The 22409-nt window shown below is 37.7% G+C and overlaps 1 protein-coding gene across 1 annotated transcript in view; it reads right to left on the reverse strand.

The window, feature by feature from the left end:
* lrp1bb (low density lipoprotein receptor-related protein 1Bb) overlaps positions 1-22409 on the reverse strand; it is a 259749-nt gene that overhangs the window by 60425 nt on the left and 176915 nt on the right. Inside the window, exons 36-45 of the mRNA XM_072397335.1 lie at positions 17513-17647; positions 17054-17183; positions 15569-15695; positions 15268-15419; positions 13712-13836; positions 13130-13501; positions 8788-8977; positions 6747-6951; positions 3865-4057; positions 1240-1365 (exon numbers count right to left, since the gene is read on the reverse strand). Of these exons, the coding sequence (XP_072253436.1) occupies positions 1240-1365; positions 3865-4057; positions 6747-6951; positions 8788-8977; positions 13130-13501; positions 13712-13836; positions 15268-15419; positions 15569-15695; positions 17054-17183; positions 17513-17647 (1755 nt within the window). The remainder of the gene's footprint in view (positions 1-1239; positions 1366-3864; positions 4058-6746; positions 6952-8787; positions 8978-13129; positions 13502-13711; positions 13837-15267; positions 15420-15568; positions 15696-17053; positions 17184-17512; positions 17648-22409) is intronic.

Here is a 22409-nt window from a genome sequence, read left to right on the forward strand (position 1 = left end):
ACCATCCAGCTATGAGTCGCTTGCCATGTTGAGACAAGCCAAACTTTCCCTATTTGATCAGCTCCTCTAACCATATGGTCTATTAGCACTCTGCATTTCAAATTCAACCACTGATGTCAAACTAGAAACCAGAACACAACTGCAACTCTTTATAGTTGTGACTTTACAGTGGCACGTGTGGCAACCATCCTTCTTCTTTCAACGTTTTTCTTTCTTCTGTGGGCATAAATTTAAAGTGACACAACAGCTTTGTTTATTCGTATCTATTTACTGACTTTGACTCGTGGGATAAAACTTAACTGCTTTGTGAAAGACAACGAACCAACAGCTGGTCAGGCTTGTTTGTGTGTGGTTACTTAGAGAGTAGTCAAATCAAAGATATCACAGGCTTATGTAAACATCACAGAAAAAAAAAGTTAGACAGAAGCCAGCTTACACTTCATGCAAAAATGTAGCCAAAGAAACCCTTTGAAAGGGATATATGAAAAAAAAAAGTGGTTCAGAGCATATATTCGGGTGTCTGAGATCAGATCAAGACCCGAAGAAAACACAATGATCTCATTCAGTGAGCAGTTCATTTGTACAATGGATTTGGACATCACACTCAAAGTTTTTTCTTTTTGCTTCCCTGAAAACAACAAATTCTCACCAAAGGTTAGGAAATAAAAAAGCTAATTATGCTCAACCAGTACTTTACTTAATGTTTTATATCCCGACAAGGAAATCTAAGCTCAAATTGTCGTTGTTTAAATATTTCCAGAGTCAGAAGATAGAAATCCAGATTTTCAATCCGTCTTAAATGCACCATTACTCCACCATTAACAATCTAAAAGTAGCGACAATTCTTTATTTTACTTTACCGTAGACAAAACACAGAGAAATGAGTAGATGTTTATGGATCTGATATGCCATGGAGGAATTACAACATGACTTTTGACTCAAGTATTTATCGGCAGATGGACCTGTGCAGGCATTCTTCAACAAACGCTTCTGAGGTCAACACATGAGTTGCAACAAACTTATGTGAAAGAACAACTTTCTCTCTTTTGAACAAACCATGTTGTAGACCTTTCATTAAGACCTCAATAAATTGTGTCAAACAGGGTTTATTGTGTCCCCTTTAAAGTATCTTCTCTGTAAAGGATATGATTGAGAATCGATACGTTATTCTCAGAATGTTTAAAAGGTTAGCTGTACATTGCCACAATATGATTAGGTCTGAAGCTTCTCTTGACTTACACACACATCTGTTGTCATCCAACAGCACACGTTCTCCACGGCAAGAGCAATTGACCCTTCCATGCAGGGTCAGGAGGCAGAGGTCACCACAGCCTCCATTCATGTGTCGGCATGGGGACAGCTCACCTTCAGTGACAAAAAGCACTAGTTAAGCATTCAGAAGTGGGAAATTGAACAATCTGCAGGACAACATAGTCTCTTTTTATTCAGTCTGGGTTTTTCAATATATTCCTGAAGTTATCTTCAGAAGAAAATTTGTGACTTATTATTCAGCTTGACACACTTACCCTCAGCCTTTTTGATCCATTAGAACCTCATATGTCTGAGTGATATTCAAAATGAATTCTATTCCCTATATCATAAGCAGTAAAAATGTCTAAGGAGGGTAATTTGCATCTGATGAATATCAGTGAGAAAATTTCTCCCTAAATCACGGCTAAATCCAGCAATAAGTTGTTGCTTTTCGAATCTCGATACCTGGCAGTAAATCAAATATGTCCTGACAATACTCTGAGAGAAAAAAAATAGCAAAAGAGACCTTGAAACATAATATTGAGCACAAAGACTTAAGTGAGAATTTTGAGAGTCATTCATAAGAACCTACTAGCCCATCTTTTCTGCAGCTAAGGTAACCTAACTGTATGATTATTTATAGTCAGGATACTCATGACAAGGGAAATGCAATTAGAAGGTAACAAGGTAAAAAAACGAAAAAGGATGAACTAATATTCATAGCCACCATTTCTGATTATTGCACATGTTATTGTAGACTTGCAGCTGTCCCCATTCAGGTCACAGGATGCAATCGTTTCTCAAAACAAGTTGAACAAGGAAACAAATTGCTCTTGGCATCTGAGTCTGACCAGTGGGATGTGCTTAAGCCCATATCCCTTTGTCCTACTTGGGAATTAAATTTTATACCACACTTAAGAGACCCCATTTACAACACAAGCTACTTTATTATTATTATTAATTACCACTGAGGTTTAAGTTTTTAGCCATTCTAAATAAGATAACTTTCATTTATCACCCACAGTGTAATACATCAAATGTTTTTGGGTTTTTTTAAAGCATATTTCTATCAGTTAGTGACCAGCAGTTACATCTGTCCAAGCTACATGACAGAAAATTCAATTCTATTTATCTATTTTACTAAAACATACAATTCTATTCAGTTGAACGTTTTCAGTTCAGAAAACTTTTTTAAACCTTGAGCCACGATTAAAAGTGTATTTTTTCCCTCTCTCTCATTTACAAATGTTTTTACAATCTAATCCTGGGAGCAGCCAAATTTGTTTCAGTTTTATCATTTCTGCAAAATGGTGTTAGAATGAAAACCTAGTCAGGAAGATTTAAATAAACAAAGAAGAAAGCATGCAAACTGTGACACAAAGTTTTACATATCAGGAAATGAAAAACAAATCATCTGGTCCTGTCTGACCTTAAAAATTAAGTAACAGCGTCAGATGACCAGCAAAACAAGACATTGTGACATCATTCAACAAAACTAAGCCGGAATGCAGAATCAGTGTGTTACAAAAAAAACCTTACTGATTTCATAGGAATTATGAATGCTTCTGATTAACTGATCATCAACAAGTGTGTGCGCCTGTATAAAGGTTTTAGCAGTTTACTGGTCTGGAATATTCAGGTGTGGAACACTGAAAGTGTGCTAAGGTGGAAAGACATCAGTAATGATGTTGGAGAAGTAACTCTTGCTAATAATAAATTTGGAAAGGGTTATTAGGCCATATCCTAATAATATGAAATCCCTCATTCTACGGAAAGATTATTTACAAGTGGAAACCAATTCCCAATATTCCCAGGAGTGGATGTCCAAGTAAGTTTATCCTGAAGTCAGACCATCCAGTGCTAAAAGAAATATCAAAAAACACAAGAACTACATCTCAGATTAGGTAATAACAGTAAATTTAGGAAAAGACTGATCAGGTATGAATATGTTGGAAGGGTTGCCAGGGTTGCCAGGAGAAAGCTTCCTCTTTTCATACCAAATACCAAAGTATTCTAGAGTCAAATGTGAAGCCATCAGTCTGACAACTAAAGATTTGCTGAAACCAAATCTTGCATCGATGACCCTTAAAAACAGCAGATAAACAACAGCATTTCTGAAAAAGAAAAGAACCAAGATGTTACAAATGCCCAGTCAAAGTCCAGACATCAACCTGACTGAGATCCTGTGGTGGGACCATAAGAGAGCTATGTATAACTGAATGCTTGCGAACCTCAATGAACTAAAGCACAGCTGTAAAAAAATGAGTCGGACAAAATTCCTTCACAATGATGCAACACTGATGATGTCAAACAGAAAATGTTGCTTCAAGGTACTGGAGCAAACGGTGGTTCCGAAGACTATTAAATCACAGGGTGTTCTGTTCAGACACTGCTTAGGAATGTTGGCTTAATTAGAAAAAAAAAAAAAAGTAATAAGTCATGTATTTTCATTGATCTGATTCTATATGTCCCTAATTTTAAGAGCTGCTGAGGACCAGATGATTGCTTTTTTATCCTGATGTGTAAAACCTCAGATTTGAAAGAGGGCTTACTTTCAGTTTCACATGACCGCAGATACAAGTTTACATTGATCATAGTTCGTTTCCAACTCACAGTTGTTGGTATCCTTGGCCACAGCAATAATCCCCATTGGCTGATGGGGTATATCTGCTCGAAGCACCTTGGTTTCACCCCCTGTGTACTTGTTTGTTCGCAGCACAGCTCTGCGGGCCCAGTCTGACCAGTAGATGAAATCTGCATAAATGGCAAGTCCATAGAAGTTTCCAGGTCCTGATTTAATTATGACCTAAAAAGTGTAGAGCGGAGTGCTGCAGTTATGTCACAAATTAAACGACATATAAAATACAGATGCAACATAATGGGCAGCAAACAATTTATTCCATTTATTATTCTAATGCTAACATTCACAAGCCCCTTACTGACATCATTTCAAGATCAAGCTTCAGAGTGTACTGACACAATTCTGATTACAACTGCAGGGATAAATGTAGAGAATAATGTCTCCACTCATTAATCAGCAAATCGCCCCTGCCGCCAATTTGACTGCTTAACCCAGATGTTGGGGGAGTAAATGACAGTGCCATTGGCAGTGAGGCAAGAATCCATCAGATGCCTCCTTTTGGGACTCTCCAGGCTTGTGTGGAGGATCAGGGACACCAACAGCTCTGTAGTCTCAGCCATTAGTGGGACAGGCTTGTAAGCGACATCACATTAGCCCTGTGCCATACCGGGATTAATAGGACAGGTGTTGATTAAAGGAGCCCAGCATGTGGAAGCAACAACTGGCCATCATGCAAGTGAGAGACAGAAAAAGGAAGAGAGGTGAACGCCAGATGGGGTAGGGAAGAACATATTGGTAGTTAAATTAGATTTGGGAGAAATTCTGTTCACAGCCAGGAACACATTAGCTCCATGTTGAACTCGTGTTTTCTGTAAATGGGAAAACATTTTATATAGTACCACCACCCTCTCTCTTCAACAGTGTTTGAATATGACATTTTGATGAAGGAATTCTTAACTAATTACTTTAAAAAGCCTTGTTTTATACAACAACAAAGACATCCCTAAAGCAATTTCTATAGACAAAGACATCCCTAAAGGAATTTCTATAGACACTGAACCCAAATGTCACTGACCATTTCCAAACATTTCTCAACTTGTGCTCCCTTTCCTCAATTTTTCCAGCTAAAGCTGCTGACATCCACCCTCATCATTTACTCCACTGCTGTTGGTGAAGCACTGCCATTATTAATGACAGGGGTCTCTGCTCCCAAAATGGCACAGAGGCAAGAGCCATGCAACAGCTCTTCTCCCTAAGCACGCTGTCAGCATGTAACGGTGATGCTGCAGTGAGCAAGAGTAGAAGGAACCTAAAAGACACTATCCCCACCAAAGTTTACATTAATTTGACTGATTATAAAACTGCTGCTTTGCCATGCCTTTTATCATTCTTGTTCTAGGGCCTAAGCCTGTTCTTATTTGGAATTAAAATCCTGCAGCCACTGGCAATTTTTGGTAATTTAAACACATCTCTGTCAAGAGAAATTAAACAATGTTTCTGAAAGTGTCCATGTGCCTTAAGCTTACATCTTTACAGAGAGCTTTTTGTCCTCAATGGATGCATTTGTCTTAAGACTTTTGAAACTAAAGCTTGCTTATGGGCTGAAGTTGACAGTCAGCTATCTGTTTAATTTACACATTTTAATTGGAATGGAGATTCTATGCTCAAAGCCGTCTCACTGCTAAGCCTTCATAAGCAAGACTCGACCTCAGTAAGGGCAGGTGGGGTCTCAAAGGTGAGGACATTTTGAGCCTTCTGACCCTGTTCATCAAACACAGGGCTAACTAATTGAGATGGGCCAATGTGCTGAGATGCACAGGTCGTGTCTCGTAAAGAGTGGCAAAAAAAGAGTCAGTCTTATACTGTAATCTTCTAAATTCCCAGGACACAGCTGCTTGGGATGTCATACATTATGCATAAAACTTTTATGGACAAAATGTGAACTTCCCCCACCGAGTTTTATTTACTTTAGCAAGAATGGACTTCTGTGGTTAAGGAAACCATCTGTGCCCTCAGAGAGGAAATGACAAAACTTCAAGAGGTATTTCAAATCCCATCTGCTGTGCAGAGGATCTTGTTTCAAGAACTCAACTGGAAAGGAAAAAAACAAAAAACATTCTATCCAGGAATAAGCACCTTAAGCAAACTGCAGTTTTGCATTTCATGGATGGTAGCATCTGGCACACCTATTGTGCTCTTGGAGATATAGAAGGATCAGAAAAGTAGAATGAACGTAGGCTTGTTAGAGGCTGTGGCAATTATATTAATTTGTAACCAACATGTGTACATGAAACAGGGAAAGAAAGTTTGTTTCGTTCATTGAGAATTTAGAAATATTATTTAAGAAATATTCTAAACTAAATCATTTACAAACTTTGAAACACTTTTGTTGGTGCTATACTTCTGTATACTGCCAAAAGCATGTGATACCGTTTGCAGGTTTTACTATTCACTGATAATTTTGCACAATTTTGCTTATAACATCATTGATTGATATTGATCTATAGGCAGTTGAATAACTTTGAAGAGCCACAATATTGAATCTGTTTATTATTTTAATAGCTTAAAGATATAGCCAACTTAGAGTTAGCAATTACTTTTAACCCTATTGATCAAACGGTATTGTTAATGATCCACATTAATGTCCATATCAAACTTATGTTTATGTGAATGTAATTCACACTGTGGGATACTATGAGTCAAAAACATTCCAAACTGGTATGTTTGAGAAACGTGATACGACTACTTCCTTTGTCCAAACCCTAACCCTAACTAGGGGAATTTCAGAGAATGTTACACAAAATTCCTGAATTTTGATCAGTTAAGCCCAGTAGCCACATTAATGCCTTTTTTACACAGCGGTCATTATAATTTTTTTTACACATTGTTAATTTTTTATCATTATCATACTCACATATCTGCTGGAGCCATCGTAGTCACATCGCTCAATCTTGCCAAGGCTTCCATCTGAAAAATACAGCTTCTCTGCTTTGTGGTCAATCGTCAGTCCATTGGGTGTTAAGATGTCAGAACTGACGACAGTCCTCATGTTCTTGCCAACTAAGGTGGATCTCATGATGCTGGGCCTCTGCTCATTCCAGTTGGTCCAAAACATCAGGCTAAACAGAAAAATGGACAGTCAAGATAAATATTTAAATACTAACAAGCACAGTGCTGTACTTCCTTTCACATCATATAAACAGCAAGTAGCCTTACTGTGTAGAGTGATACCCCTTATCCCCTAAAAAAAGGAGCTACCTCACCTCAGTAACTCTACAGATTCACAACATCTCAGCACAAGTACAGAACAAATACGTGTCAGATGCAACTAAATCAGATAACATAGTAATGGCTTTTTAACAGAGCAGCAATACTCAGTGAATTCTGAGCTAAGCAGGCAAAACAGATGCCAGTCAATAGGAACATTGTTCACCAGTGAACTAAATTTCTGGTAATTTATGCAGTTATTTATGTAGATTATCAACATCATCCAGTTGCAGACAATACTTCTTTTATTTACCCTGGAGGAGCTCATCACTGATGAAACTCTAGCTCTGTTTCAATTAAATAAAACTGATAAGCATCACAGGTTGTGAGATAAAACCAGTCTATGTTTATTCTTCTGTGAGAGAATATGAGAAACAGATAATAGAAGCAGAATAAACAAATGAAAGATTTATATCTTTATTTGTATGGAATTGCAGCAAGGATGGGCCACGTTTTAAATCCACACAAAGTATTTTAAAAAAGAGCAAGATGCCTTTTTAAATTGTGTAAAAGAAAAAAAATGGTTTATCCTAACTCTAGGCTCACATATCATAACGTAATGAAGTCATGGAAGTTCACTTTAACACGATAATAAAGATTTAGGTCAGAAGTCACAGCCATGGGCTACTAATTAATCAACTGAGTTTGAATTCTAATTATCAGACTGCGATTCTGGAGTGGGATGGATATGGTGCCAAGCTGCCAACCAAGGACAGTGTCAGGTCAAGAAATTAATTTAGCTCATAGTGCAGGAGAAGCATGATACCTACTCTTTACAGACTGCTAAGAGTAACATTTTTATATTCATGAAAATCTCAACTGACTTAACGGGAATACTGATGTGTTACTTGTTTTAACATCACAAGACACATTTTACCAAAGCTCCACCCCTCCCCCCTTTTTTAACAGGTTAACAAATGTAACTGTTAAACTAGGTACATGGGAAGCTATGGGTGCTGCTTACAGCTACTGAAAAATGCTTCCACCTGAAGTGTAAAAATGCTCTATAAAACAGTGATTATTCTATCACATGATCCATAATCTTTTCAAGGATTTGGTGCACAGTTCCCTTGAAAAACAACTTTACATAAAAAAGCTAAACTGATTCACAATAACATGGGGGTGAATTAATATTACACTCCTGGTAAAGGGAAGGTTAAAAGGAGGGCCAGCACAGACTTAATGCCTCAATTGTTTTCTTACACTGTCTGCATTTTTGTGAGCAGCAGACAATTTGAGGATCTGAAAGCTTTTCCCTTGGAATATGTTGGCAGCATATCAGCAAAACAGTCTATGAATAGATTACAGACAGGCATGAGGATCTTAAAATTTGTCTTGCCACTAATAGATGGCCAGAGGACGAATTTGGAAACAGCAGTAATGTGATGTATTAATGCTTCAGCGACAACCTTCTGTTTCAGTCTATCTTATTAATAATATTTTTGTAGAAAATCTGAAAGCAGCAAATTACAGTTGTTATCCACTACATGCTTTTGCAAAAAAAAAGCTTCAAATTTGGTATTGTGAATTGTAACACATTGTAATCCCTTGAGCCATGAACAAGAATGAGCTTTATTTCATAATGATGAGTCACAGTGTCAGGTCCCGTACAATAGTTTAGAGAAAAGGTGGAAGAGGCATTTTGATACAGAGCTACAGCAAAAGGAGAACAAATATGCATGACTTACTTCTGACACTCATCGAGGGTCAGCACATGTGGGTGGTCTTCCTCCGAGAGAGTGACTACAGCTTGCCTTTGAAAGGCACCCATTCGCTTCTGATCCACAGTTTGTCTGGTGATAGTAGATGTAGTGGAGGTGGTCCAGTACAAGGTGTCCCAAGCCCGGTGGTAAGCCAGTCCTTCCACTGAACCCACATCTAAGAGGAGAAACACAATAAATCACCCCAATAAAGTTCCTGATTGACAGCCATGATAAGAGCTGATTGAATTTTCTATTTACTAAAGAAGGATAATTAACTACTTCCTTTGTTATCTTGTTTAGCGTAGGATGCAATGGATCATCCTTTACCAAAGGAAAGGAGATATTGCCGTAGAACAACAATATTAAAAGTAATGCTGAAGTAATGTAATGAGTCATAAAATTTGTTTCTCAAGTACATTCATATCAGGATATAAAGGTGAGTGAGAGCAACTGTCATCAAAATATAATACATGTTTTTCCATGAGAATTTCTCTTTGAATTGAAAATCTTGGCATTATGCTTTGACTATAACACAGTGGTACAAAAAAGGGATTTCTGTATTCTGCTCATTTTTAGCAGACCACAGCAGTTTCTCATACACAACTGGGATGCTCAGTTGGTTGCAATCTGCAACTTGGCCACTGTATGTCACTCCAACCTGCTCTAGAAATGTGTTTTTTTTTCCACCAGCGGCTTCAAAGTGAGTTCCATCTTTGGGTCAGTAAGTGAATATACACATATTTTGAAAAATTTAATTTTTAAAATAATTTTTGAAATAAATATTTGCATCTGGGATGCATGGCATTTGAGCAATTTCTGATGCAACTGATGCAATTTCATCTGGGATCATTACATTTTTCCAATTCTGATTGATGAATACCATGTAGAGTATATGTATTTGAAATTTTATTGAAGATTTTCAACTATCTGCTGCTGTCACTGTCATCTGGATCTACTAAACTCAAATCTGCCCATTGTGTGGATGTAGCTGAAAAACGTTGTCTTTACATGCAACAGGTGGCAGGCCCCAATTGTGTTAGAACTGTGTCTGTTTTTCATTGATGACTGACAGGGAAATTACTTCATGCCTCACTGCACTGGACAGACAGCTATTTGTTGATGCAGCAGTCACACGGGAACAGAGTGTGTTTTCATGGCAAACCAATTTCCTAAACACAGAATAAGATAAGGCGTTTGGAGCCTCCCATGATATTGCATGGATGTGACTGACAGAGAGGAAACCTCCAGAGAGAGACAATGATCACTGACAGATAATTTGTCCATATTCATGTTTGATTAGTCACTGTGGTTTACCTTTTTTTCATAATTACCTATTTAAAATGAGATTTATCATTTCTGTAATGCACAGGGATGAGTCTGGAGCAGAAAGGTCTGACTAACTGTAATGCTGAGATGCCATGTCATTTTGAAATATGATGGGGCATGTCTGGATGCTTATGACCAGGGCATTGTTTCTTCATTATGTTCTGGCAGAGAAAAATGAAGATGACCTCGGATCATGAGAAAATGTTGAAATCATGCAGAAAAAAGAAGAACATTTCAAAAGAAATAAACTCTCATTACAAACTTATTCTATAAGCAATAGAACCCCTGGAAAGCTGAAGAGTCCACTAAAGCTAATGAAGGAAAATACAATTTCCCAGGAAAGAAGTAAACAAAGTTTTGTTTCCCCGATGCAGCTCTCATATTAAATATCACATAAAGTTGCACTAAAGCAGACCCTTGGCTAATATCCGTCAAAAAGCAATTGACTTAGCTCGAGCTTTGGAATGATTGTCTGCACAAACCGTGTTTTTATGAGTATTTGTTCATGTGTGACCCATGAATGTGTAAACATATCTGTTTATTGTATGATAAAAACAGGGATGCTCTTTTAGAAGAGAAACACATTTTGTAAGGCCAAAAAAAATAGATTTGGTTGAAACTCCAACATTGCTACTGTCAGGAAATAGAAAGTAAACAATTAAAATGTAAATTCAACAGTGTCTTGGTATTCACATAACATCTGTGGCCAACATTTGGCATGTCTGATCCTTCCTGATCCTGTTTTTGCACACATGTTCATCCATCAATGCAGTGTCCAATTTGTCTGAATAGTGAACATGTGGCCGATGTTAGATAATTTGGCTATAACCCTGTATCTAAAAACTAATAAACCATACTCTAGAATACTTAAGACTCTGCCTGAGTCAGTCGACAACTAATTAATAGTTTGCAATAAAAGCCGTCTGGCAGCTTGGAGTTTCTCGCAAATTGTTGGCCAGGCAAGGGAGTAATTAATGGGGGACACAGGGTTTAATTAGGGAAATATGGATGATTAACATCTTCACCTTTCCTCAATGACGGGATTCAGGGAGAAACTTTTTGTAGAAAAAACAACATAGACTTGATTTTCTACACAGATCAGGGTTAGATGCTGCCTAAAGTGTTTGATCAAAACAAGTAAAGACCAGATACTGTAGAGGTACTGCCTTAAATTAATCCCAAATACTGTAATAAGAAACAAGAAAGGTCATGATATGCTGCCATATTTAACGCAAGGTAGCTGCATGCAAACAATGTGGTAGCTTTCTTGAAAGAATATGAACTCAACATGCATTGCAGACACTTAAATTGCACACATATGAAATCCTTGGACCACTTTCATTTTGCATTTCACAAGTGTTAAGGCGTGAAGGACACTTACACTCATGACAGATGGTTCTTGATAACGCCTGTTCATTTCTAGAAGATAAATAAATAAGCAGAAAGCTCCCACAGCAGGAGTGTGGAGGATGGGTTGGGGGATGGGTGAGAGTGGATCAGTAACACTCTGCCAGTCTCGCAGCATGAGGAGGGGGTGGGAAGGTGCTGAGCTCTGCTCCCTGTGGAAACTTCACAGAATGACAGAGGATGCTAGCTGTGCAGAGCAGACACTTTTGCTGTTCATCCGACTCCAGTCATGCTTATGAAGACAGAACTGACTGAGTTTTAGAGAGTAATAGAGAGGAATTGGTCCTTGTTCAATTTGTGGTAGTTGGTAAGCAGTAACATTTTAAATATGGGTACTGTGGAATAAGGACTTCAAATTAAATGGCCTTTGAAATGAGTAAAATGACAGAAAAAAGGAGGGGCAGAGGAAGCATCACACTTGACATTAACCAAGACAGATGTCATTAATGCTGAATAGCAACAGAGTTGGGCTTTTAATCAAACAGAAGTCAAACTTGCACCCTGTCTTATACAATTCCTGCGGGAGAAGCAGTATGCCAGCAAAGGCAACTTAAGTCTTGGATCGGTGTCTGTCAGATCTGGTCAGCTCCATTGCCACTGTTCATTAGTAAAATGTTGGCAGTCTCACAAGTCACCATGAGGGCAAGTGACTTTCACACAGTTAGATGAAGATGACTTGAAAAACAGGTGTTAAGGTACAGTATAGAGTTGTCTGCCCAAAGTAATAGAGAAACGTTAAAGAAATGTTAAAGGGCCAATTAAATCAGTGGTTCTCAACAGAAGGTCCAAAGATCACAGGAGGTGTGCGGCATCCTCACTTGACAGATCTTATCTTATCCGTTCTTATTAGATTTGTACATGAGCAAATCGAATTTTGTCAAATCTGATCTCAACACAGTTACTGGATCATAAGGCATCAAGCACTGATATAACACACCGACACATTGGTTGTGTGTTTTGTGGGACTCCAGGAAATTAAATGAATCTTGAAAGTGATTAAGGCAGCATACCTCGTGGATACATTCACTCTTATTCATTCAATCATGCGGTGCAAAGATATTCTTCATTTGCACACTAAAATGCAGAGCTGGAAAAATGTCATAACGGGAACCTTGATCATTTTCCTCTGCAGATGACACAGTCTGGTGCATATTTCCACACAGATTTACTCACCGTAAGAACATGTTTCTAGATTCAGTGAAGTCTCATTTTACTGATACAGACAGTACTTTTATTTTTCAGTAAGATTGTTGAACCTCTACTTTTCCATCCTTTCAGGAAAAAAGCTTGCCAATCATCGAGACAGGGGTATAAACTAAAACTGAAGCATGAGATAGTTTCATGGCAGACAAATTAAATGGATGGCTGAAAACACACTTGAAACACAAGTATAAACATGATAGAACTAATTCTACTAGGTCTCCACCAAACAACACTGATATATCACACTCTAGAAAATGTAAAGCCTTTTAATTTTGATAAAGGAGTGTATATTTGTCCAAAGAGCATATTTGCAGGAGGAGACCCACAGTGGGTTTTATGACACAATAACATAAAATGAAAAAAACAGTTCAGCAACATGAAATGTACTTACTTTCTGCGATAATAGATCTTCCTGTCCAGTCATCATTAATAATCTGGATATTTCCAAAATGGATATCACTGAAAAAGATGCGGTTGGTTCCAGCTGTGCTCTGACTATAGTCAAAGGCCAGTGCTATGACATTCTTGAAAAATGCAGGATTTTCAAAAGGCTGGACGGGTGAGTTAAGGTCATTTTCATCTGAGAGGTGGATGCTTTTCAGTATAGTCCTTTCCGAGTAGAGCAGATAACCTTCATAGCGCTCACAGGCAAAACCGTCGTCTGCCAAGCGGCCGTGAGCACAGGAGCAGGTCCGGCGGCCACTGCCCAGGTGGAAGCACAGCTGCTGGCAGCCTCCATTGCTCCTGGCACAAGGGTTGGTGCCTTTGAATCACAACACATGTTCAGTTACCTGTTTGCCTAAATTCCCGCTTTGTGCTTTAATTTGTCCTGACAATATGTGACAGGCAAAAACCAAACATGCCCTGTTGATGACACATATTTGAATTCAAATTTTATAGAAAGAAAATGCACAGTAGGCATAACAACAACATTCATAACGGGAATGGATTGCACTGTAAAGTTGAAAGTTACCTTTTTCTCTGCCTCTATTAAAGACTGTCACATCCTTTAAATTGACTCCTAGGCCACTCCTCATGGTTACAGCTTCACTTGTATCAGTCTTCAAACCCCGTCGGATTGAACCGTTGGAGTGGGCCCTGAATCCCCCCAGAGGAGAAAGGAACACGTACCAGATGCAAGTTCAGGGAGGAATGCTACTGAGTTTTGACTGACCCTGAAATACTACAAAGAATGATCCTTCCACACCCATTTCCAAAAAAGTCCAAAAAAAGAATGCAATGATTTTCAAAGAAATCTTACAAACCAATATTTATTCACAGTGCCCCCATACTATCAAAGATACAGGCTTTTTAACTGAGTGCTGATAACGTGACGGATGTTCTCTCTCCTGTTTAGTCCAAAAGACGTAACATGCATACCTTTTGAATTATTTAAAGAACAGAGCTGTTTTCCTTTTCATCCAAGTTCTTCTTGAATGAGCTGTGGCCCACAGAAGACAGAAGGGTTTCTAAATTATGTCAACATATGTCTTCTTCTTTGCATGATAGAGATTTAACCTACATTTGTAGATGGCACTGTGGACTGTGTTCACAGACAATGATTGCTGGTAGTATTCCTGAGCCCATGCAGCAATTTCTTTTCAATCCAGTGCAGCCTAAGGGTCTAAGAATTGACATCCATCCATCATTGACTTGTAGCTATGTTTATTGCGCATAGATATTCCAGATTCTCTGAATCTTTTGATGAAAGGATATACTATAGATGATGAAATATTGAAAGACTTCATGATTTTACATTGAATAATTTCTAAAGATATTTTTTTTACAGATTGCTGAGCCTCTGCCGTTAAACCTCCAGTATCTTTTGATACCCAATCATGTTATAGTCCTTTTTATCTTAGTTGCAACATGTTCATCAACTGCTTCTTTTGAATAACCATTTACTTTTCTAACTTCTGTTGCCCTTGTCCTAACTTTTTTGAGACATGTTGCTACTATCAAACTTAAGATAAGCGACTATTTTTCATGACACAGTCAAATGTCTCAGGCTTCAGTGTTTGATATGATTGCAAAATATTGGTTTATGAGATTTACAAAAAATAGAATTCTGTCATATTTACATTTCATTCAGCATCTCAAATTCTTTTGAATTGGATTTTGTATTTAACAATACTAAAGCAAAATCCAAGACTGTAATCATCAGTTGTTAGATAACTTGTGACAACTTGAGTAACGCTGTTTTCCACTGAGCTAGAGAGAAAAAGATTATCAAGTCAAATAAGAGTAATTAAATGGACAATAGTATTTAATCACTATTTTCAACCAATAGTTTAAGTTATGTTTAAAATTGCATCAAGAAATCAATTTGATAAAAATAGAAATAAACAAGGTTTTATAACTGGGTTTAGAAAGAGTTTTGTCCATATTTAAAAAAATAGGTGGTGACTCTTCGCTAGGAAGAATAGCTTCTCTTAATATTTTCACATGGAACCTTTGTTGGGAAAGGTTAATGTGAAGTTTTTCTACAGACCAGTGCATGTGTGCGCATTGAAGAAAATAATAAATTACCTGTCAGACCAGTAGATGTAAGGCCCAAACACAGCCACTGAAAACAGGTCTACGTTGGCCGCTGACAGTACAATCTCCCGGCTCTCACCTGTTTCAAGGTTGATCCTCTCGATCTTATCAGTGCGTGCGTCGCACCAATATAATGCATTTTCCTGCAAGGTAATTTAAAAAATGCATATCAAAAATGGAGTTTATATGGTATTGTCATATTTCAGCCACAAAAGAGTAAGGTGAAATAGGAAGTACAACGTAACAGTGGAAGTGGATTAGGCTAAAGTCGTGAATCTGTGTGAAACTGTACCTCATAGTCTATGGAAATGCCATTAGGCCACATGATGCCTGAGTTAACCAGGCTAACTTGGTCAGATCCATCCAGACGAGAACGACCAATGCAGGGATTATGTCCCCACTCAGTCCAGAAGAGATACCTGTCAAGCACCGATAAGAAGCCAAAACAGTGTGAACTCTGCACCTGTTTTGTTGACTTGTACAGCTTTTAATAAAAAAGGAAGAAATCAAAAAGCAAAAATTTCATTTTCACAACTTTCAGTTGTCACTCAGGAGAGTGACAGAGCTTTTTGCGTGGGGTAAAATATTGTATCATTGTGCAATGATCTGAATCAAATTACAGAAACTCATTATATGATACATTATTATACATTATAAAACACTGAGCTCATTGACCATGTTCCTGAAAGTTTTCTCATGACAAGACTTTGCGTTGTCATTCTGTAAGTGACCATGAGAAGATGGTGAATTGTGCCCATATAGGGATGCAAATGGTCACCAGTCATCTTTAGAAAGGAAATTGTATTAAAATAATGGTTAGCTGGTTCTAATGGGGGGAACGTGTTCCAAGAAAACATCCACACAGGAATACCCCACCCTGTCACCAGAATGAACTGATGGAAAAGGGCATGCTGGGTCCATGGATTCAAGCTGCTGATGCAGAATCTGCATGTACCATCTGTGTACCTCAGTAGGATGACTCATCAGACCAGGCAAACAAATTTCCAGTTCACAGTTATCAAGTTTTGGTGAAACTATGTAAAGTGCAGCCTCAGATTGCTGATGATGGAAACTGGTCTGAGTTTTTTTTTTTTTGTTGTGGTTCATTCATCCTAAAGTTCAATGTGCTGTGCTCTCTGTGGGTAAGGAACAGCAAAAATAGTTCCAGAGTAATCAATAATTTTTTACATCAGCTGAGAACGATGATGGGGTTGATAATAACAATACTATCATTTGTGTACTATCAACACAATATTATTCCTTCATCATTTTAACATCCCAGTTATCACCATTAGCTGCATATTGCAACACCCTTAATTCCAATGTTGTGAGTGAAAATTCCAGTAAGCCATTTTATGGAGTTTTTAATACACTCAGGCAAGACCATCTGCACCAAGAGTCATAGTAGCTGAATTACATTTTATCCCTATTGTACTGTTTGATGCACACAACAGCTGAAGCTATATCTGTATGATTACATGCACTGCAAGCTGGCACAATTGGCTGACTGGATAATTGTGTGAATTACCAAGTGTTTCTACCGGAGTGCTCGATACAGGATTGTGTGATAAGCTAATATTGGAAAATTCAGTTTGCCTTTTGTGTATTTGCTTCCAACACATCATGATATCAGAGTCCCTGTAGATGAATAGATTAAACATTTCCTCTGTCTAAAGTACTGTAAATGCTTTTAAAGACAAAGGGATGGCACTGATTACAGCAAATAGCGCACTGATAGAGCAAAGCAAAAATAGGAAAACACAAGGACATTTCTCACCCCTTCTGTGGGTGTACAGCAATGGCTCTAGGCTGATCTAGTCCCTCAGATATGACCACTGAGCGATATGCACCATCCAGACGGGAGACTTCTATCAGATTGAAACCATGGTCTGTCCAATACAGGTTTCCTGCAAAGAGAGAACAGATAGTAAGCTGGGTAAATACAGCTTTATTGCTCCTCTAAGACACAAGATAAACACAGAATTTCTCTCATAAACTTAGTCTTATCAAAAGTATCAAAAGTAATGTTGTGTGTGTATTTGTGCTTTAAATGAATTTACAGTGTGTATCGGATATTTTGCTCTGTTAGAAGCTGAATGTTTTTTGGCAGTACAGATCAAATCAAGACCTCTACCCAACAAGAGGCATTGTTCCTAAATTGAGAATTTTCAACAATCAATAGCAACTTGACAGCTTGTAGTAGTAATTCCAGGACCTGGGGAGTCACAATACCAACCAGCAATCCAGTCAACAGCTATGCCTTCCACTCGACTGATGCCTGTAGTTATGATGTCTTCCCTCCAGGTCTGATCACGTTTGGCGCAAGATATTCTGTTCAGCCCCATGTCTGTCCAGTACACTGTGTCATTTCCTGTAAATTACACCATATCGTTAATGGCAAGAGAAAATGGGATGATGAATGATGTTGCCACAGAAGTATTTATGCTCTTAAATAAGGCAGCTTGTGAAACCACATTTTACTGCAGCACGGTCCATTTCACCAGATGTTGTGTGTTACTATAAAGCTCCCAAGTTAAGGAACAGCGTTTTGATGACATACAATACATGGACAGGAAAGATGAATCTCGGCCATATTTTACAGTAAATTGCTTCATACAAAACATGCTGTTGGTTAAACTGTTATTGGCCTTTAGGATTTTATAGCTCCATAACAAAATACATTGAATACTGTTTTGAGTGCACTCTTGAGTGAGACAGTTTTACTATATATAGATTGTTAAGAGCTTAGATAGCATTATATGTTTCGTTGTACTATTTTGTTCTGGCTGCATTCACACTCTGTTAAAACAAAAAACAGCCGCAGAGGTTTAATCTGTCCTGCTCTGGCAACCTGGCTTCTAAAACATTATGCAAATGCATGTGCATGTTATTAGGTGAGGCTCTTGGATTGGCTCAGCACTTCATTTGCATGTTCACCTGTCCTAGATGGACACACAAGGCATTTTTATTTCTTTGAGTTGATTTATTCAGATTTGAAGGGAAGACATGGATCATCTTACAAGGTCATCCAACTCATTCTTTCATAATCAACACCTAGTTTCAACCTAAGAAGATGCTGATTTCACTGTGCATCAGAAGTTTGAAATGGACACTTTTTTGCTCTTGCTTCATCAATTGTATTTTACTTAACTGAAAAACAATAAATTACCATGTAATGATTTGTTTAATGATATACATTCTGACAAGGTAATCTCAATAATAACAATTGGCATTCTTTATTTTGAATTTTTTACTTGACAAAATTTAGAAAATCAAATGTCCCATTTCTCACAGAATGTACCATCAGTCCACCACCAGAAAAAGCTGTTTCAGAAACAAACATTGGTGAAATATAAGCTACATAAGTTCTAAATGTTAGCCGCTAAAAAGGTAAACAAAATGCAGAGGAATGGAATAACAGTGAAGTCCAGAGTTTATGGGGTCAATATATGGTGGAGGAATTACAACAAAAGTACTACTCAATAGAATTATGAACTGGACAGCAGCTATTTTCTGTGGTTCATGTTTTAACAACTCTGGCTAGTTCAACATATGGCTGTTTGTGCCAAAAAGAAGAACCATCTGTCCATGGTAAAATTACAGACACGTGAACTGTAAGTATTTGAGAATATTTTGCCAAACTAATATTTTTCTATCAATTTGGTGTGTGTGTGGTCTGAGCTATTGGGCTGAGGAAGAGGAAGAGGAAGAGGAAGAGAGGGGAGGTGTGGAATTGAGTTGGTCACTCTACATCCCCCAGATATTGATCCCTTCAATAGAAGTGTAAAATAATGTATGAAAAAAGAGCTGCTGTACTGTCTCTCTGTGTTATTTTAACCAAAAGATGCCCCAGACATTTCATTATGGAAATTGTTCACCTTTAGATGTGACCTGTCACTGTAGGATTCCTTTTCTGAGACCCTCAAATATCTATTGTAAAATTAGTCTTCATCGTTTATGTTGTAATATTTTACAGTAAAAAAATGGGCCAATCGGCCAAGTCATTACTATTCATCCTCTGTACAGCAGACAGAGACCCGTCTTCCCAAATACCATTATTTATCCAACAGTGTTTGACTAGGATCGAAAAGTACTGGTAGTTAGAACTAAAAGATCGTCAAACCCTTGCTGTGATGCAAACAGTTCTGGTGAAAATTTAGCTTTATCTACTGATGTAAGAACTGGTTAAACCTCTGATTACGCATTGCAATAAGTAAACAAAATTCCCCCTCTGATACCCACAGCAGCAAAATGCAGCACTTGAAAAATTTAAAAACAATGTCCCCGTGTCATTACCATCATTTCATCTCCAGTCACTGCTGTGGACAGTGCTCTGGCATTGATTTCTCTCATCATGGAGTAACAGTCAGCAGTAAGTCAATTTTTCAAGTAACAAGGGAGGTCTGCAGGTCTGTGTCTGTGCCACATGCAGCTGGTTAGTTAGTTATATTCAATCAGTCTCAGCAACTTCTTTCACAAGATGAACAATCCCTTGCAACAGTTTTTATCAATCTATACTGAAATACAGAATACATGTGGACGCAAACAGGCAATTTTTATCTGCTGATTTTCTATGAATGAAGGACTACAAATCTTCATTATATGCAATTCGCTGTGTATGTAGTGTCTTAATGTCCAATCTCCTTTCCACTTTTTTTGTTTTTGTTCAAAGGTACAAGTACCACTAGAGTACCTTGATTGCTATACCTTGTGAACTGCTTTGAATTAGGATTGTTTCAGAGCTTTTCTGAGGAAATAGTTTGACAATACTAATGCAGAGGTTGCTCTGAAATGTGAACTTAGGACTCTTTCATCTATGCCTCACTTCACAAGCTAATTACTCAAAGAGATGAGATCCCATTTAACCAAGACATTTAACTATTGCATATATTCTTGAGAAGGGAAGGCTTATTAAGAAATGCAATGAGGGAACTTGACAGTTGTGTAATATTATTCTATTTTGCTAAAGCAAAACCAGGGGTTGAGAAACATAGTAGGGAGTCCAACTGAAGGATAGTGAAACTTCTCAGATAATTCCTCTGCCATTGTCACTGCTGACAAAGTGCATGTTCATTGCATGCCTATTTAAGGCCATAACCATGAAAATTATATGTGCAAAATGAGTTGTTGTCTTTTACAAAGAAACAAAAAGCATTGCAATTATTTTTCTAAAACTGGTCAAGGATGACTCATTTCAAATGTGCAGGCTGAGATATACCATTAGCAACAAGCTGTGAAGAGAAGTTGCACCATAAAAAAAGAAAAATACACATCAGAGCTATGTGCATCGATGCAAATCCTTTCAGTGTTTAACAGACATTGTAAACTCATAGCAACAAACATAAAAGACAATGAGAACAACAAAATTAGAATGAAAAAGCCAAATGTTAAAAAGTAGGATTGGGTCAACCAGCCAATAAGAAGCTATAAATTATATTAAAACAAGGGAAAGATATAAAGTATCAGCGGAGTTGCCAAAAAGCTGTCAGAGTTGGTATTTGCTTTTTTGAGCTGGTGGAACAATCACAGACAGCAGCTTCGTAAATTCATTTGTCAGTGTATAAGACGCAGTTTGGTGAACATTTACAGTTTTTTATTAATCAAAAGGATTTCATTTCCTAATATTAGTAGTCTGATTTTCATTTAGTTAAACTTTATAATGTAACTGTAAATGTGAAACTGTATCTCTGCAATGCTAGTTCTAAAGGTCAATGCTGTAAAGCAAATTATGGTTCGGCAGAAGCATATACAACATTAAGTTAAACAAACGACCACATAGTAGTGCATGGCTGGGTTCATTTTTGTCATAATGTTCTCAGTATTACTAACAGCTTTTATTGCTACTGGATCACGTTTTTTCATTTATGGATTCACCTCATTCTGAGGTGAGTCACCTAATTCTTTGGTTCAGTTGCTTGTTGAGTCATTGCCTATTTAAAAGATAACCTGGTCGGTAATATCAGAGTTAAATTTAGAATACAAGCTCTGATTGCATGTTCACTCCATGCACAATTTACCATCAAACATATCATTATACATAAGTAAGAGCTTGCAACATAGCAAATTTTTAGACCTTAGCTATGCACTGGCAATAATCTGCCCCGATTTTTTGCTGAAAGTGAAGTACTTTTTGGTAAATTCATTGACTGCATGTTGGTGTGGCTTTTTAATACTCTTAACAGGCAAGGACAAACGGCAAGATGATGTTTGATGATACTACGTATTCTATTTGTACACCAAAAGTAGAGTGTTTAAATGTATATTTCATATCCAAATACATCATCTATAAAATCCAGTTAAATCCTTTTGACAATGCCATTAGTGGCGTTTTCACTCTTGGTGCTCTGTGGGCTACAGTGTATTTAGAACCGGCCCAACAACTATCACAACCTCTGAGCAGTAGGACCTGTATTTGCAACAACATGAACCCATCATATCCTGCAGGCTGTGTTGAGCAACAATTCCTTAAAAACACTACTTTCTAAGACAATTAGCTAAGTGTATTATCTTTAACTGGACTCTGGATATCAGTCCACATAGTGGGACTGAGAATGAGCTGTCAGCTCTCTGATAGATGGCAAAAATCAACTGATCTCTTTTCTTCTTCGTCTGTGAGCTTCAGAGCCCACATGCGAGACATTACGGATGGTAAACATGCATTTCTGTAAAGACAAAGTGAGCTACGTGCACTCTTGTGGCCCTGTCTGCAGTAATCTCAGTTAAAATTAGTCTGTGGAAACAGTCAGAGTAAACCCCTTAACACTGCACTCAAAAGCAAGATGTTAGGCAATATTTAGTAGCTGTTTGACCGGTTTGAAAAGGGCTTTAGTTTGACAAGGTAAGATTGTAGTTAAGACCTTAAGAGGTAAAATTTACCTCTGCACTTGTTCAGACACAAAGTCGACAAAGGACTTCATGTCTGAAAGGGGCTTTAAAATTTAGGAGAACATAATGCATCATGTACTGTATGTCATGTCACTACTTCTCTAAGAATACAGAGTCTATCATATCTGCTGCTCAGAAAAGGGTACCGAGCATTGTGGTTTGAAGCACAGGTAGGAGTATAGTGGTTTGAACAAAATGTCTTATGAAAGCATAAAATTTCAAAGCCGTACTGTCAGATGGATTGAAAA

This window comes from Leuresthes tenuis, unplaced genomic scaffold, assembly GCF_036924035.1.
Source record: "Leuresthes tenuis unplaced genomic scaffold, fLeuTen1.0.hap1 SCAF_12, whole genome shotgun sequence".
Classification (NCBI taxonomy): domain Eukaryota; kingdom Metazoa; phylum Chordata; class Actinopteri; order Atheriniformes; family Atherinopsidae; genus Leuresthes; species Leuresthes tenuis.